This window comes from Bombus huntii, chromosome 14 (genome assembly GCF_024542735.1).
Source record: "Bombus huntii isolate Logan2020A chromosome 14, iyBomHunt1.1, whole genome shotgun sequence".
NCBI classification, from domain to species: domain Eukaryota; kingdom Metazoa; phylum Arthropoda; class Insecta; order Hymenoptera; family Apidae; genus Bombus; species Bombus huntii.
Genome location: NC_066251.1, coordinates 1,861,549 through 1,881,649, shown reverse-complemented (window position 1 = coordinate 1,881,649; position 20,101 = coordinate 1,861,549). Strand labels below are relative to the sequence as shown.

General features: G+C 33.8%; 1 protein-coding gene and 1 long non-coding RNA gene across 6 annotated transcripts in view; both read left to right on the top strand.

Moving 5' to 3' along the window:
* Positions 1–20,101, top strand: part of LOC126872926 (uncharacterized) — a 171,686-nt gene that overhangs the window by 5,680 nt on the left and 145,905 nt on the right. The gene's annotated exons all lie outside the window — the stretch shown is intronic.
* The window catches only part of LOC126872903 (metabotropic glutamate receptor 8-like), a 41,150-nt gene that overhangs the window by 6,403 nt on the left and 14,646 nt on the right, over positions 1–20,101 (top strand). For all 5 annotated transcript variants that reach the window (XR_007692235.1, XR_007692236.1, XM_050633148.1 and 2 more), the window contains exon 2: positions 16,587–16,770. Coding sequence is in view for 3 of the 5 variants with exons in the window: in XM_050633148.1 (XP_050489105.1) it covers positions 16,621–16,770 (150 nt within the window). In the remaining 2 variants the exon portion in view is untranslated. The remainder of the gene's footprint in view (positions 1–16,586; positions 16,771–20,101) is intronic.

Here is a 20,101-nt window from a genome sequence, read left to right as displayed (position 1 = left end):
TTTTTTTTCTTTTTTAATTATACGCTCAATTTACCTCGAAATAATTAATCGGCCAATTTCCTACATAAAACGTACTTACGTATATGTATATGTATATGTATATATATCCATGTATATGTATAGTGTATAAAGATTCTACTTTTACTTGGCGTGTACAAACATGAAATATTTGCTGTGCGATCGAACCGACGCGACGTACAATATAAATGTCTGTCTTACTCGATACTAGGAGATGTCAGTGAGACCAATCGATAACATTTATTCGACTTTCGGTTAAACGTGACTGCTCTTTTCGAAGCAACTAGTTTCTACTTGAAGGAGCATGTTCTATGTAGAAATAAAAAAATAAATTCTATATTCTAGTGATAAAATAAAAAGAACGTGATCTATTTTATATTCTTTACTTTAAATACGAATACCTGAATTACTTTCTGTATAGTTAAATAATATTTTATGTGGTTGATAATTGTATATAATTCTAGTTTTTATACAATTGAACAATATTTGATACACTCAACAATCGTGAATCGTTATTAATTGAATAACGTTGAAATTTATTTAACAGTTGACTTTCGAAAAACTAAAAGATTGATATATTGGTAATTATATCGCACAAAGATCTTGGTATTTCATATTGAGCATTACCACTTGTAGCATTGGAGAGTGTCAAGGAAGACGGAATCGTGGAGAGGAAGTTATCTGCTGAATAATGAATGATCGATCCGCTCGTTTATCTTGCTGCTACATAATATTTAAGCAAGATAAATATTCGACCTTAACTACTTGTTCCGATACTTGTTTCAAAATTCTAGTTTGCTCCTCAGGTAGTTTTTTCTTCGTGCAACTGCTTCAACGTTTCATTTACATAATTCGGTTAATTATAGGGAAGATATAATGTTTCTGAAATAAAGTACCGCGACATTTTTGTCGAAAATGGTTGCTGTACGAATGCTTTCTATATTCACGGGAAAAATTTACTTCGTATACAAAACGTTTGTTTCAGGGAATTGATTTACTCGGAACGTGGAACAATTAAGTGGATCATCTTTCAATTTCTTGCGGGATTATTAATAAAAACTGGATCGTTAAACTGTACGGATAAAATACCGTTGGATGTTTTATACCTACGTAATTCTCCGACAATGAATCTATCAAATAGTTTATTACTATAATTAAACAGACAATGATGATTGGTTCGGTAATTTATGATATACATGAACATAGAAATTTGGATTTTCGGACAGTGTCTTTCCAATTATGCGTTTTGGTTTATTCGATATTTATGAACACGTAATAGCTTTCACGTGAAATCAATATCCAATTTAATACACAGAATTCAATGGGACAAACAAATATATCTAGAGACCTTATCAGAAATTATGTTCAACAATTAAGTATACTCGACGCAACGATACAACTATCGTTGAAAAATATTATGAGAGTTTACCAAAATAGTATAAAATAATAATAAATAAAACAATGCTGCAAGCGTGGAATAAACAAAGTTTCGAAATACAGATATTTGTCTGAGAGTTGCCAAGTACCTGAGCGAAATAAAATGTTAGCTTAATTGGCAGCGAATGTTGAATGAATTTTGCGATCATTTTTAATAGATGTTTTGGCACGTTTGGGAAATGCGGACGTTTTTCCTTGTTTGTCGATAAAACTTCTCAATTTGATTTTTCAATTCACACAGAATGACAACTGATACAAATATATTACACATAACAAACCATTAGTAATTTTCTACCCTGTTGTTTAATTACTATATCGTGTACTTGCTTGAAAACAAGTAATTGTTAATCCCTCGATTATAAGCATACCTATTATCAAAATATTTAATGATAATCTATCGTGTTGTTAGAGACGAACTACGCCAAAATATGTTTACTTGGTAGATTCGTAATAAATTAAGATTTATAATATTATTTTCATAACTTCTCCAACCTGTTGCTGTGAAAAAGCAGCTAAATTTTATATACGCACATTTATATAGTATGTACACACTGGCATTTTTATCTTTGCCTGTTTAGTTATGCACGATGTTAAAATGGGTTCTTTTGAAATAGGCACTTCAAGTGACAATTATTCGATGGGTCTCAGTCTCAGTATATCTTTTCATATAGAAATGTACTACGTATCCGCACATTCTTCGATGAATAACTCGTTCAAATGAAATCACTGATTAGATGAAATATTTTATACGAACTCAAAGGGAAAGTTCAGTGAAAAGATCCAGTTTTATTATGAAACGTGCAATCATAAGAAATCACGTTCAATTTACGAGATGGGAAACTGTAGACTATTAAACTTCAAACTTGTACTTTACCGATACTTATTTCTTTATTTATATCTGTTTGCAGTAAATAACTTGTAACCTTTTTTTTATACACATTTTCATGTTGCTTCTAAGTTTTAGCAGTATAATTTCATCAATTTACAAACCTCGTTGCTACTAAAATTTCAAAAAGTTTCCTGTAGCACATATAACATATGGAACAAAAATTTTCAAGTACCTTTATGGATCGCTATACTTTTTATTATCGAATAGTACAACTGTTTATAGTAATTTCATTTGAAAACGCTGAAAAACTCTGATTTGTTGTTAGAACAGCTCCTAAGTTCATTAAATACTAAACCAACACTAATACGCTACAAATTGATATAACAGAGCAGTGTTGAAAGTTGTCGCAACTTGCAAATAATTTGTACGAAGCTTGCTTACATTGTTAATGAGCTTTATGATGTTTAGTATACGTACGAGGACGGAATCGAGCGGAGAATTTTATTTTAATATATTCTATTTCCACCATACCATTTTAACCGATCTGAATGCACAGCACGATTCGACTCGCTTAGGTGGCTGAAAGTAAAACGATTATAAAAGCTATGCTAATCGGAATTGACTTTTGCAGGCGCAAGGGTTTTAATGGTTTTAGAGCTCCTCTATCAACAGATTCTAGAGAGGGAAAAATGGTACGATGTGGGATAAAAATGGCACGATAGGTGAATTTAATTTTACATGTAAAATTCTTACTTGGTACACGTTTCTTCGTTGGAACGAAAGGAAAACAACATTCTTCCCATGGTCTTTCAAGAGAATCCTTCTCCGTGTATAAAGAACTTTTCCTCTTGAGAACATTTTTAAGTACGTTGCATACCCGACCTTTGCACTTCCTGAAAGTTTGAACCCTATGAATTCAAGCAATTTTGTAGCCTTCGATCATTTTTCATTTTATTTTCGCCGAGAAATTTATTCAGAACCTATTTCGATATATTCGTATTAACCCTTGAACGTTCAGGATCAAAGAACGTTACGTTCATGCTGTCATAAGTGAACTTTCGTCCCAATACGTCTCTCTTCGTTTTAGAAATCAATAAAGTCAAGTAAATGTTTTATTACTATTCAATTGCTGTAGCCGTGTCTATTATATATTTCGTTTAACGATTTCTTATTTCATAGTGAAACTGCCATTCCGCAAATTTTCACTCTCGAGATTGATTAATGTAACAAATGAAAATTTCAACTACATGTCAGATACGAACGTCAAATGTTTGTGTTTTATCTATAAATGTGGACGTAACAGTATCGACAGCGTAATATCGTCGCTTGCCTTAGGACAAAATTTCCACCACGTTAAAAAGTTTAAAGTATATAGCAGAGAAGCGGAACAACTTTGCATGATAATGTGTGATCGTCAGTGTACATATATGCTACATATTTACATGAAAAAGCACTTTTCTTATTTGCATAATTTAACATCACGTCACAGTAACCCTGGCATCTGTATTCTTGACTTGGTCAAGCAACCACTTCACTATTCAAAGGGTTGAAAGAACGCTGGGTATATACGTGTGTGCAAGTAAAAAAAGTACTTGTTACAGTATACATGCGTGTACTTTCAGGCTAACTTCTTTGTTGTTGAAAGCGTTTTTCCACTTTCTTTCGAGAGCAACGCGATTACTTCTTGTATTACTTATCGAACTGAAGTTTAATTGGAATTTTTATGATTACATCTTCGTTCTTCTTGCAATGATTAATTCCGTACTTCCTACTAATTCTAGTAAACGACTCTTACGAATTTTCCCCCCGGATTTTTAAGTTTCTAACCGATTAATCGTTTTGCTAACAATGTGAATCTGTTATCGTTTTCGGCGTAAAACCATTAGGCATCCTAATGCTCATGAACAAGGGTGCATTTTCAATCGATTAGGCATTTAATCGCTGCTGATCCGCTGATATTTTCTTCTTTTTCTTCTTTATTTAAACAGTGCGTTGGCCACGTGTTATCCTTCTTGTTCGATTAGTTTAACGGCCCTTGGTTTCGCGATAGCGCGTTTCCATCGAGCACGTTACAAAATTATTTGGTCAACTACGTAATTTTGTTTAAACTATAAATAAAGAACAATTAGCATATGCGATATGGGAAGACAGGTTCTGTAATTGAGAGAAGACAATTGAAATATAAGTTTCAATCGATTTGAGACCAGGCACCGTACTGGTTTCCACTGTAAGTGCACTGAGATTTCAAAGTTAAAGTTGCTTTATTGCACGACAACTTCATAAACTCGACTTCTTGAACAGCTGTACATGACACTTGTTTAAACGAGAAATAAGGCCACTTAATCTCTTATTCACCACAGTCCGATTACCGGGAATTGTGTGACACGTTTAGAATGAAAGTTTTCATATTGTATTATGTCTTAGTTAAAACATTATATCTTCCTGCATATGTTTGTTTCACATATTGAGCATATTGAAATATTACGTACAATACACGCGTGAAATATTTAAAAATGATATCTGTGTGTGTATGTATTTTAACATTACATTAATCTAAATTTGCTTCTCAATTCTAGAAAGAGAGAGAGAGAGAGAGAGAGAAGGAGAGAGAGAGAGAGAAGAATCAATAGTGCTGGTCACAGACGATAATGAAGGCGCAAAAACGCAGTGAATCTATAGTTTTATCCTGTTAAATTCCAAGAAATTTCATATCGATTACAAATTTGTTCCAAAATTTGTCGAAATTAGAGAAATAGTTACATACAACAAGGAAGAATAATTATCGTTTTAATATGAATTTTTCTAATTTCGTACGAGTTATGGACGAATTTAACAATAGCAGTTTCCTTTCAAATTTTGTAGCAGCATAATAGAACCTCTCGTATCCGAACACCATTATCCGAGTATCTCGATATCTGAACGTTCTGCTGCAATATCCAAACGTTTCGCTATCCGAGCAGAATGTCTGCTGATAATAGAGCGCTGCAAATACTATTATTTCACGTATAATAGTGAAAAGAAATGAAATTCACGAAGATGTGCCTTCTGCTAGAGTTTCCATAATTCCAGATACAACGTAACTATCGACAGACTTAAATTGGCTCTCGTCTACTTACATTACCAATGATCCTGTATCGAGATTACGTTAATATAATTGAAGGCGACGAAGGCAGTAGTCCAATTGCAGATATAATAGTTACGATTGTTTAGCTATGATTCGTAGAGGATGAATTGATGATGAACAATAGCTTCAACCGCTCTTATTCCAACGTTGGACAGTATTCGGCCAGCATGCATTTCCAAATTGAAGCCGCTTTCCTCCGCATTATATTAGATTGCCGCATAAGTTTCGTCCCGCTACTTCATATAAGTTTATCAACGTAATCATTTGAAATACACCGTTCGTATAAGTAATGGCTCTAGAATTCAAATAAGACAGACCAAGCGTAAGATATTCTCGTTTGTTTTTTCATAGTTACGAGTTCAGACAGGTTCTTGCAAACGTTCGAAATGCTAGAGTTGTATAACATATAGAACATTGCATATTCCACGAGTTTCGAGTTACTACAAATGGACAAGGTTAGCAAACAGGCATTCGTTTTATATTTCTCGAGGATGCTCCAACGATGCTTCGCACTTGTCGTCAAAGATTTGTTAAATTTTACGCTTCGTACTTCGGCCGATCATAAATTCAAGATGAGAAATGGCTAGGTGAAAATATTCGAACGCGTTACCTTTGCGAGTTTTAGCTCAACTAATATGCTATTTTTACTTAAACTTCTGATCAAAAGTAGTTTAATCGCTAACTGTTCAAATTCCTTTTCGTAGTTCCATACCTGGATTTCTGAAGGGAAACAACGTGAATTTTTCCAAACTGTATTTCTTTTACTCTTTCAGCTGGCTGCTCTTCTAATTTTTCCACTAATATTGCCCCAGCTATGCGATGCCGATGCAAAGAAATCTCGTCTCTCGAACTTGAAGCGCGATATATCATCCGCGAAAGGGCCATTAGACCGGACTAGGACGTAATCTACAAGGTGATCTTTCAGACTCCTAGAAGAATGCTTTTGAACAGATATAAACCTTGTGCTAGGTATTCTTCAGTTTTTGCGTGTGACGATAACGCATCTCATTAGTGGCACATTTAACGACTGGAAAAGATCCGAAAGTCTTTGCACAGCTGTTACAAAATTCATAATTCCGCTATCCCATAGTCGCGCAGCCAGAAAATTCCAGTAATTAAAGAAACATTTGGAACAGAACATTTTCACTTACTAAAATCTTTCCGTGGGGAAAATTTCGCAATACGTTCGCACAGCGTTTTCAAAGGGACGAATGACATAGTCAGTATCCGCAGTGATTAAAGTATAACGTGATCAAATCAGTAAAAGTGTAAGGAACCTTGGCAAGTATTTATTTTATATTTCGGATATTTGAAAAATATATTTTTAATAAACATGTATCATGTCTGTACTAATTAGTTATCGAGAGCTGTTATTGATAGATTGCGAATTTTTATCCGTGAAAAATTAAAAGGTGTAAAAATGCATAGAACGTACGTGTATGTGCGTGATATATATGCAAAAATATATAGAATAAAAAAAGTACAATATTCAAAATATTATTTAGTAGGAAAAACATAACGCTTGCTTGGATTCCACTTTTTTACATATGTTTCGCGAGAGCACAAATTTGCATATTTATATTGTATATATGTCGTATAAGGGGTGTTTACATTATTTTGTCCAACATCTGCATAACATCAATTCATTTATGAACTACGCTAAACTCTGCAACATGTAATTGATGCACACTCGAACACAAAACGACTGCCCAAAAACAATATCGTTCGATTATCTTTTTCTCAACTTTTGTCCAACTTGATATACTTATTTTAAATACGATGAAATATTTTCGTATTTGCGCGGGATGAAAAATATTGATATCGAAATAATCATCGAGTTTTCAATAACGTTGCTGGCGAAACAAGTGAAAAAAAATCAATTTATGGAGAAAAAGTAATTGTGTAAAAAGTGGTTCCATATGAGAATAAAAGTGGAATCGCACGCAGTAACAGGCGTGGATGTTATTGCGAGAAAACTCGCGCCACAGGATGGTATAGTTAGTTAAACAGAGGAAAATTTTCCTGTGTAACTTCGCTTAGAACAGAGATACCAATAGTTTGGCCCAGTTATTAGAATCACTTTGTGTACGTGCATATCTAATCAGATATAATGAAATCTAATTGTAAGCACGATTTTCATTTACTGAAACATACCATATCGATTATCTATATTCGAAACATAACGAAAGTCGAACAACTGCGGCAAACAGTTGTTCCAACTTTTCATGCTACATAAAGTTAAGCTACGCTAGAAGTTATGAACAATGCATCTTTGTCTAGCTATTGACTAATATCCATTGTGCGAGAAAGAATGCCAGTGAATAAGTTAACAAACTAGGTGGCTTTCAGAGCAAACATTTTCTACGTACATTTTGCAACAATCGTTTTAATAATTATTTAGTCTTTAAACACGTTATCAGTACTCGGTACAACAGTATCGTAGTAATTCTCCTAAATAATAAATAATAGTATACATAGTATGTAAATACGTAGTAATAATAATAGCTAGCGATAATAATACAATTCTTGCGTAATATATAGTAGCATATTCGATGATAAAACAAATAAAATTCTACAGATTTTATTTCACGGTTTCAACGAAGCAATTATTCGAAAACATTTTATTATATAATTTATTATTGTACGTACTATCGATATTATTAGAGGGGAAAAATCTCACTGAAGTACATCATACATTACGTGACAAGTATAGATGCGTTCGATATTTTTAAAAAATCAATTTCTCTGCAAATGACCCCTTTGATAAAAAATTTCTGTTGCATTTTCGATTAATTTTTTTGAAGAGACTAATTTTGTTCTGTCATAGCTCACGTTCCAATTAATGTTCGCTGCGTTATTACACAGTAAAATTGCATTCCTCTTTTATGGAGAACAGCTTAGATTTCATTTCATCGTATACACATTTCCTCTTCGTGTAAATATGTTTTACTACACGTCTCGATATCTCCTTGATGTTTCATTCATGAGATTTTAATTTTATTTCTGTTGCTTTTATTACTATCCTCTTTTCTAATTTGCTACCTGTAAACCATTTTCTACCTGCTCGTAGAATTGGTATAAGTCAGTTTTTCAGTCAGTTTGGTATAAGTCAGTTCAGACAAAACATTTCTTGTTTCTTACAACTTTAATGTCTTTACATTATAATGAAATTTACGGTGGCATAATGTTTTCAGTAGACGAAAATCTTTTAAATATCGTAATTTTATTTCTTCAGATAAAAAACTGAACCTTCGCGTCATAGATTCTCAACCTGTGACGTTCCAAACTTGAGGAAATAACAAAATGTTTTCTGGGAGATCGTCGTAGTTATTTTATTATCGACTTGTCCCGGAAATTCCGGAAACATAAAATTATTTATCGCACTTTTATTAAGATACTGGTATTCTATGACGAAAACATCTCCTATTTTTAGCTAAAAAGGAAAAATTCAGAATTGATTAGTTAAAAGGGTTTCGTTTTCCAACTAGATAAAGAATATTGAATGTCTGCTAGGATATTCAATTCCGTTCATTTTATATATCGAATATGACACACGCTTACTATCATTTATTCTACTTTTTATAAAATCCTCCAGTGGGAAAAAAATTGGATGGTCTAAAGCTACTTGAAGGAATCTATTATTGAAGATGACAAAGAGTTTCTCAAAAAGAAGCTCGTGCAAGCCATTCTATAGGCAGCAGAGTATCATCAAAGAAACTAGCAGATATTATTCAACATTGTGCCTCAATTTTTCTTAAATTTCCAACAATCCGACAGTTGTAATTAGTTTTATAGAAAGCTTCGTTAAGACGACTTCCAGCAGCCTTTCATCGTAATATTCCACCAATGGTTCTGATCAATACGCAACATTATAGATGAATTTAAGATTCTCAACATCGTATTGACAATAATATATTGATCGTCTAGGGGTCTTCTAGCCACGATAATGTTGAAAACCTCAAATATTGACAATAATATCGTCAATAATATTGATCGTCTGAACGCTCCTTCTATTAAAAGCGTCTTTTTAGCAGAGTACGGTCATACGTTATTTTGCAGGGAAATGGAGTTGTAGTTTGAAAAAGGTTGAGAAACACTGGCATACGTGGACAACAATGCATATCTGGACTAGCGGACTTCTTAATTAACGTTGACCGGCACATGAACGCACGGCACACCTGACTTTGATGGACAGGCGAGCATGCAGGACGCCGACAGCATTAGCAGGAGATGCCCTCGAAATTTCGCGATTCTTCTGCAGCGGACAGCATATTTGCCCACTTATTTAAATTTCAGACAAAGACACCCGTAAAGACGAATGGATGAAGTGTAGCCGAGCGAGATAATTAGAAAACGGAACGTTTTTTTCTCCTTCAACTTTTAATAATTCGTACACGAAGGAATTTAAAGCCGTGAAACAAAGTAAAGCAGGATGTGCAGCGTGAGGAAACAGTACGCGTAGAGTTACGTACTTACACAATTTCCCAGCTAGATTAAATCTCGTATACATATACGTTTATTTGAAATATGTTCATCTAGAAGAATTTTAACTAATACCAAAAAAATATCCTTATTAAATCAGCAAATTTTTAATTTAAAATTACAAAGTATCAATTGAGCCTGTCATAGGGTTAACGAAGTATTATTAATATTTTTATCTGTAGTATTTCCTCTCAGTTTTCCCTCGCAATTTCAAATAATTCTGTCTTCTTTCGATAGGTGAATTTATTCGCGTGATATTTTAGATTCCACCATAAATGCGCATTCGAATGTAGATTTGCGAATTAAAGTTAATTTTTGTTTAGTCTGAAACTTCTACGTGTCTAGAACACAAATTTTGTTGCCTTGTTTCAAACGAAACGTCCATCCATCCATCCATCTAAAAAACGTAATATATTTCTGTCGAAAAAGTACCGATATACCAAATTATTCATAATTCAGTTATGCTTAATAATCAGAATTATCTAATCACGTTCTTACAACAGGGATCGTTTCTAAGAATAAGGAAAGGACAATGAAAATGGAATATGAAAGAAAAAGAAAATGATTAACGTACTGTCTAAAACGAGAGCTCCGTGGCTGCTTCTGGAATCTCAAGTGATGGGATCAAAGAGACTTAAAGGACAAGCCTTGTTAGCAGTTACCCAAAGTTTGTCAGAGGGGTGGACGTTTTCTGTATTGGAAAAACTATGAAGCAGAGCACCTTTTAACGATGCAGAGCGAAATTGATTTTAAAGTTTCAACTAAACGATAATTCTCAGACTTGCCGCAATGAAACGCCTCTGAAATTTAATATTTGCTATATGCTGTTTGTAAATGTTATTCCCCTATATTTTACGTACATTCAGGATGTTCCACGTAATTTTGAACTTGAAAGTTTAAAGAGTAAGGTGCAGGAAGCGATTGTAAAATTGTAAAATATTTAAAGTACCTGCATATATTCGCAATTCTGTAATTCTTTTAAAATGCACGACAATTAATTTCTTAACGCGTTGTTATATAAATAGAAAGTATAAATTCGTGAACATCATTGACAAAAAAGTAGCTCATTTTGTCTACATATACGTTTTATCTATTTTCAATCACGCAAAGAATTGCAATTTGTTTCGATTCATAGTCTCACGAGTTTCATAGTCTTTTATGCTGTATAGTAAGAATTTCGTGTTTACCGTGGTTTGTTTTAAAATACCAGAGCAAATATCATTTTTTATTCTCGCGTTACACTTCGCTTCCTCTAGGAAACTGTATGCTTTCCATTTTAATCTAAAAATATTGGTTATACGTATTCCTCCTATGGGATACTCTTAAGATGCGACAAAATTCCTTTTCTATCGAAATTGACTGAAATTATGGTAAGTGGCAACGTAGGAAAAGAAATTTAATAAAAGTCCTATTTAGGAAAATGAGAGTATAGCGATCTTCTCTCGGCATATATGATACCGTGATCTTCGCCTCTCAACGAACCGAATGAGATGAAAAATAACGAAAAAGGAAGGAAACGCCACTGTATTTCTCTTCTAAAGCGTTTCTCGCCTCATCTGACTTATTAAAAGAAAATATGAAACACACGTGCTAGTTTATTCCAACTTTTATACAGTTTAAAAATTTATTGTTCATATTTGCTACAATACCGAGACAAATATTTTATAAAATATTGATCTTTGATATCTTGAATATTACGTTCGATGTTAGTTAAATAACCGGTACCAAATATAGATTTTGTTTGGAAAATTCCAAAATTCAGGATATACTGAATAGATAGATAGTGATGGATGGTTTGAACAAATTAGGTATTCAAGCATGTAAGATATATGTATAAGCACGATCCATAAAGTAATCCTAAATGTTTATCTTTGATTTAGGGCTTCCAACATTTTCACATTGCATAATCTTTCTACGCGTTATAATAATTTTGCAGAGGCAGATAGAAACAAGGAATTAACGCTTAATTATACCTACTACAGTACAGAAATCATAACGAATATTATACTTTGAGTATTTCATATGTTTTTTATACATATACATATACATATTTTTATACATATTTTCTACGCATTAAAATTTTACAGAAATGCGTAAAAATTCGTAATCTACTTATTAATTTTACTTTCTTCAATTTTGCTTTGCCATTGTTCTTGCCAAACGATTTTTAACGTAACCTTGAACTTATCGAACAATTTCAAAACCAACTATTTTCACAGTTTTCAATTCTCCTTTCGTCGATACAATCCTAGCTCTATGACGGTAACATTATTGACATTTCCTTTACGTGGATTATTTGCATTTCGACAGATGCCTTTCCTTTGCTCCACTGCCAGCCGAAATCAATAGACGTGTCGATAGATGAAACAAGTGAAAAATGAAACGGCAGTCTGGCCGAATTTTCGTTCACTAGCCACGTTAATGAAACCCATTCAAACTGTATCGTTCAAATATACAATCTGTTTAATGATGCGGTTCTAACTAATTGTTATTACTCTCAATTAAACTACAATTTGATCGTACGAAAGACAGGAAACAAAATCACTCAGCGACACAAAACTCTCACTCTCGGCACCACCCGAGGAACTAAACTCTTTCACACAACATGCAGCAATCCCAACACATTTTCCTCTTCTTCATTTTACACTCTTTTTCACTCAGTCCAGGCAAACTACGCAGATATTCCCAGGACACATCTATGTACGTACCATCGTGTCCACTCAAAAGCTTGGGCTGCCATGTACTCTTCTTTCACACTTTGCTTTCAAGCGTTTCAGAGCAAAGCACGACCGCTCGAAATTCAGTTACTCGCCATAAACATTCACACGAAATTCCTTTTTCCACGGTGATGTGACAATCAGGATGAAGTTCCCCGATATGATTGTTCTTATTCAGAGTGTACGGCTATGTAGAGGGCTGCAAAATCTGTATTCTCTGTTTTTAGATCACAGGCCGCATAGTAAGAGCCGCCGTACAACAAGTCTTAGCTCACGTTCATACATATTTCTTATACGATTATTATCGGCGATTATTAACCGCGTCTTCGAATATCAGAATGTTAAGGAACGTTCTTGCGGTGTGCAAAAGTTTCTCGTGGCAGTCGGTGGTCGCCTGTCTGTTTGTATAGTTCACGATCTACTGAAATTCCTGGGAAATTCAGCGTGAAGGATATCCGAAGGAACGGTTCGATTAATTTTGTCGCTTCTTCTTTAAAAGCTACCGTAGATGTTGGAAGAATTTTTATTTCGCATCGAAGAATATTCGATCTTTCAACGAGTTTCTCAGCGTCAGTTCTCGAAATGATTAAATGCCTTGCACTTCGATCAGATCGTTCGATCGACAAGCTCTCTTCAACTTTCGAATGCTAGAAAATTGTGAAATTATTTTTCGATCAGTTCTTGGACTATGCGGTGGAAAATGCGTACGCAGAGCGAAAATAACGTAATTGCAACTCGAGGATATTATTACGCGAGAAAATAGCATAATGGAATGAAATGGAATTGAGAGTATTATATGCCGCTATAACTGATACCAAGTTGCATGCAATCGATGATGATGCGACGTGTCTCTGCAACGCGGAACCGAGAATTATTGATTCAAATTCATAAATCATACACCATATATAGATTACCATTTAATAGTCTGCCGTTGAGTTGCTAGTAATTTATTCTGGTTGTCGATGTGCATGTTGTGTGTATGTTGAGAGTTGATAAAGGCAAGAATAAACAATTATCAAATAATCGAATCTGTGAGGGGTATTATTAAAGGAAAAATTACATGGCAAATATATTCACGAGACTACACTATTTTCACGAGACATCTTATTTTGTAGTTATGGTAAAATACTTCTATATACAAAACACAATGTTTTATTATTGAAATACATTTCGCATTTACTTTTTATTATTTTGCTGTAACTCTCCAAATATGTCCTACTTTAATGTTTTAATAAATAATGTATGGTACAATCTTTAATTTACACTTTTTAACGTGAAACGTTTTGTCCCGACGTTTTATTACGATATTTTGTAGTAGTAGTAAAGCAGCAGAGATTGAATGCATTCTTATTTTATAAAACGTATCTCACTTGAAAAAATTAACGAAAAGAGATTATTCAAAATGTGACAAGAGAGCGGAACTGTACATGTAATTCGTTGAAAGAGAGATCGTATGATTTATGAAAGAAAATATTTTATCTAATAATTTACTCGTTACAATGTATAATTTGTACAATTTTATTTAATATAATTTTATTTTAAGCGAGCATTATCCAAGCGAGAACTCGCATGCCCTTCGGATATCTCTCATATCACGGAAACCGTGTGACGTTAAAGAAGTGTCCACTGCGTCAACGTTTCGTTGGCGACTGCAGATTTAACATCGAAATAACTACTAAATTAGTTCGTAATTTTTATATGTTTTTTTCTTTGATTATTTCATTATCGATTTTTAACGGCATTAATTTCACAAGTTTGAAGTGTTATAACATAAATATAATAAATAATAGCAATGTATTAATTAACGAATAACTTATAGAGGGTGGAAAATTGTATCGATCAGTGTACTCAAAACTGCAACAATTCCATTTTTTTTCTTTTTTTTAATAGAATTGCTTTTATCTCTGATAGTTTCCAAAATATTCTAAGAAAATATATTTTCTGTCTCTTTGCGGGCTTTCATTCTCTAAATTTCTGCAAACATTCTCTAAGCCAGTTCCTCTAAATATAGAAAATTATCGGTAAAAAAAGTTATGTACAAAGTTTCGTGAAAATTCGCGCGTCATACTTAGGTAATGTTTCTTGTCGCTGTACCATCCTGAATGAGAGTGTGGGTTATCAGTCAGTTGGTAATTTATGATAGGTAATTTCCCGTGATTAACAGTACCTTAGCAATGTGCATCTACATCAATCAAGGGGCCACGTGTTGAGGTGGTCGAATCTACGAGCGAGATTACAACACAGCAACTGGTATTGAACGGGCGACGACGAGGCTGTAATTATTAATATTCGTGTTCCTTCGAAGTGAAAACCTAATATCATGCCATTTTCCGATACGCGGAGTTCTCAATAATGACAGGTATTCGTGCGCGTATTAGAAAGTTTCCTAATTACGGGTTAATTCTGGCTCTGGTCGACTCTCTGAAAATTCACGGTTGACTTTCTCAATCAGTTTGTACTTTCAAAGATCTCATACGCACAACAAAGCATTATGCATGCCATGCACGCTAAGTCTCGCCATGCATTCTCTGAATCGCTCTTGCTTCTTGTAACTAGCGTTCCAACATAAATATTCGTTTGGTTCTCAACCATTCGTTATCCACGCGAATTCTTAGTCCCACCATATGTTTGGATCATCTCGTTCCCCTTCAATTTAGCTACTGTCTTTTGCAAATGCGTCCTCTTGTACAACTAACTGTGCAATCTTGTGGTATTTAATACAATGTTTGTTAGGGTTACGAGGCTGTTGAACTTCGCTACATCTCATAACGCGGCGTTATGCTTGAAGCAGCAATCCCAAAATACTTGGCAAAACTGAGTTTACATAACTTTTAGAAGCTGACTGTTTCGAAAGTATCCGAGCGTTGCTTCCCGTCAACGCAGTCGAACTTGCAGGTCTTCTGCAGGGACCGGCTGTTCCTTGTAAATGTTACTAATTTAATCGAGGGAATGAACTGAACGAGTCTGAACGAAATAGCCGAAAGAAAGAAAGAAATTTATCTTTTTTTTTAATTCGACTTGAAATTTCTAATTAATCCTCTTCTGTTTTCAATCACGGATTAACCAATATCGAGATCTTGCGAACCTTTCCCAATACGTGTGCGAATTATACAAAACGAATAGCGTGTCATTAACAAAACAGAGAATCCAATTACCGTGAAATTGTTGTAATTATATATGGCAATAACGGATAGTCTCTGTCCGGAACAATTTTCTTTATCTGCTTGATCCTAAGAGTATTCGAAGTACCAATTTTTAATAATATATTCTATCAAGTTTTAAAAAGGTTTAATCAAAATATTCTTTTTATTGCAGTTTCGTTCATTTTATTGCACGCGATGGAACCAGTCCATTGAGCAGATAACTGTGGCAAACAATATTAATTTTGTAACGAGAGTGAAAATGTAGAAGTCACGTATTACTGTGAATTTAGTAACAAACGCAATTCTAAACTCCTGAGGATCAAAGTATTATAAACCTGGAGACGCGTCGTAACAATTAACGGTCCCATTAAACGCCTGAACACCTGGGGTCTAACTGCTTTCAAACATCCTCATAGCTCGCAGGAACAACAACCCCACGAATTCTACATTGTATATACTAGCTACTATCCCAGAATGACTCTACAAAGATACTACAACGAATGAGTACAGTCCGAACATCTAGTCATTTTGTACTTGTGTCGCATCCTAATTCCTAAACCGAGTATTCCATAGTAGCCTATAAAACTCGAAGGACCAGAAAGACCAATTCGCCAATTTTGGATTTCGTAGAGTCGCAAAGAGATTATTTTACTATTTATCAAATATTATATAATATTTATTTATTATGTATGTAAGTCCAGCTTTTATCAAACCTTTGGATAGCAGTCTATGCACGAAAACGAAGTAAACAAATTTGTATGAGCGTGTTGCGTTAAATTGCGCAGAAATTAATTATTTACAATGGAAGAAAGTAATTTTTCAATTTCACGTTGCAGATACTAGGAAAGAATCGGAGCTGCCGCGTACAAGATGAGCGTGGGCAAGATTTTAACATGGATGTTATATTTTATCATAATAAGCGAGTGCCACATCCGAAAGGGACGCGACGAGGATGGTTCGAAGCTTATACGTATCAATGGTGATGTAATTCTCGGAGGAATCTTTCCTATGCACGAACAAGTATGTATAATTCTATTGTATTTTCTATAGATAACAAATGGTCTGAAATTGGCGTATGAATGTAAAATTCTACGGTATTCGAAGCTTCATTGTGTCACCAAATTTCATTACTAAGTTCGGTGAAAAGGAATTAAGCCACTTACCAACTTCGACTAACTTCAGAAATTACGTAACAGTTTCACTTCCGAAACGAATATTTCGGAAATAAAGAGTATTATTAGCGAACTTTTGCAAGTTGCAAGTTATAAGATGGCAGTATTGATAAATTCTTTTACACAATGGAGTCATTAAAATGAACAAACCTTATAAATTTTTACGTTTTATCTATTTTACTTTAATTTGCATTGTCTATTCGCGTGTAAGATACCTTCGATACTTTGAATACACAGTGGTTGAAGTATTATACACACGAACTGCTAACTTTCTACTACGAAATAAAAATTTCCTCCCATCAAAGGGGATTATCTCTATTGGAAATTTAAACACCCTTGTTTTTATATTCCAATATCGAACTATATAGCTTCTACATTTTCATCGTTTGCATCGACGTACATAAATTATTAGTTTCAATATTTAAACATCCCATTTGAAAAATTCTCCATTCCATTAAAACAGAGAGAAGAATAAATGTGAAAATAGATCATACGTACATCGCTTCTCTGAATTTTCGTGTAAAACAGTTACGTATGTATGCAGAATGTATAGGTTCTTTTCTTATAAAATAATGTCCAAGCAAATTCTGTTACTATACTCACATATTGCATTCATTTTACTTTGTTCCATTAATTTAATTATATATATATGTTGTTGTTGTATTATTAACACTAAAATAATACGGGTTTTGCCTTATCGTAGTGCTACGCAGGACACGTGAAAGCTTCGCCGCATTTACAATACACATTACTACATTATTAATTATCGAAATCAGCATTATCTCTGCAGAGGAAAATTGAGAATTTTTAGAAGAGAGTCGTGTCAAATGAAACACGAATGCTGAAAAGTTTCAGTGAACAGGAAACAGCGCACGATATTATTGAAAAGGAATATGTATTCCGTGAAACAAATTTTTTAACGTTTTTTAAACTCAAAATGCATGGCGCTGAATATTAATAGAAGGAGAAAAGAAGTGCGAGGGATATTCATTTAGATGCTACGTTGTAAACGATCAACTTTTTCAACCGTTTCCTTTCATATTATTTTATGAATGAATTATTATATAATTCACAACATTCGTTTCTTATAAATTTCTGTAAAATTGTGACATCGGACCTAGAAGGTAATGGGTCGTGGTATTTTTGATCGAAAAATTGTCGAACTGCTAGAACTTGGCGAAGAAAAATCATACAATAATTCGCCTGGATACGTTTTAAAGGAGCAAGTATCTACTTTCACCTCCATAAGTTGATTTCCTTCGAAGATGCTTTCACGCTAGCAAGCGACACGAAAGTCAAGGTGGTTTTTCTCACGAAAATTTTACAGAGTCAAGCTACTCTGTAGAGCCAGGACATTCCTTTTCTCCACCCAAATCATTACGAACATAAATGTCAAAGTCTGATCTTTATAACGATCCGTCAGGAGCTAATTTAAAATTTGTTTCGCCGTTTTATTGCTTCCAAAATTTATTCACACGGATCGCATATTGTATGATTATTCTTCGCGAAGTCACAACGGCTAAAAAATTCAACAATATCTCGATAAAGATTTCGTGCTCTTTTAATTATCGCGTTATTTTAATTAATATTAATACACTCTCACACTATATCACGTAACAAAAGTTACTTTAATTACTCTACAATTGGCAAAAGGTATTAATTAACGAGACAAGACAATGTGCTCTTTGCCATATAATGTTGATCGATGAAACGTTTTATTCCACGTGGTCCTTTTATGTAGTCGGAAATATTGGACTCTGTTTCTTTTTTCGCTTCTAACGTATCGGTAGAACTGGCATGTTTCAGAGAAGCTCCAGAGAGTTGAACGTGAAATGCATTTTTCTTCCCTAACTTAATCTTTAAGTGAATGCACCGAGTCACGAAATGTTACCGGTTGTTCCATTTTATACGATTCTTATTTGACGCTAATACGACAGATATTATTATAGCATTAGTAACTTAGGGCTTTCCTTTCATAGATAAATGTCATACAATGCCTACAATTCGTTGTCTTTTAATAATACATAGAGAAGAGTAATTTGACGAAATTGTCATATTAAAAAAAAAACAAAAACGCTGGATCATCGTCGATCACCATACATTTTTATCGAAGTAATAGCTGAGATGTAACTTTTAAAACGATGTATAGTATTTGTTATGAAAAAAGGACGAATATATATATTTTTGTATTATTACTTTATGTATACTATACAAAGTAGAAGCAACTGTTTATAATAACTACAATAACAATTTATTAATCGTTTAACAATTTAGTTCACAAAATTCGTATTACTATAATCTAACAGAATAATTGAAAATGTGATGTTAAGCTTGTCTTCAATCTGTAATATGTTTATACGTATAATTCTCTGTCATCTTGACGGTGGCTTTTGAGTTCCATCTTCGTAAGGCGATTTTTACGGATCACGTGTTTTTCACAAATGTACAGAAATGCGCACGAACTTATGGACTGACCCAATATCAAGAGAAAGAAACATGTACGTACTTACTACATAAATCACGACAGGCGCGCATTTAAGTTTTCTTCGCGTACTAAAAATAGGTCAGATAGACGATTCGATCTTCTAGGGTCAGTTTTTCCTTGATAGACAAACGTATTTGTGCAAGAAAATGGAACTTATCGCAAGATAACAAACATCAGATCCCAAAGAGAAACTTCGTAACATTAGATGCGTTCAGAGTGACGTTTGAAAGAATTTCTTTTTCTATTTACAATCCATTTGTTGGAATAATTAATGAAATACTGTAAATGTTAAAAATTATGCGAAGATTCTGATAGTTTTGCAGTTTAAAAAGATTTTCAACGAATTTATTAACGCTGTATGAACGCATAAATAACGAACTTTATATTGTACTTATGAAGAAACGTCTGTAAGATTAGCGAGATACGGAGTACATTTTATATTCTCTTTGATATCAAGTAACAAATTATTCCAACGTTATTATAACAGAAGAGAATATGCGACTGTAATTCTTCCACTTTGTAAGTATGAACGAGTTGTAACAGCTTTTGTGTTATCCAAAGTAACGAGGAAAACTGTCCAACTGTCTCGCTCAATGTTTTACGAAACTTTGCTAGTTTATAGGGTTCATCAAGCACATTCTCTTTTAGATGCAGCTAATTGTTTACGATGTACAATGTACACACACGTTAACAA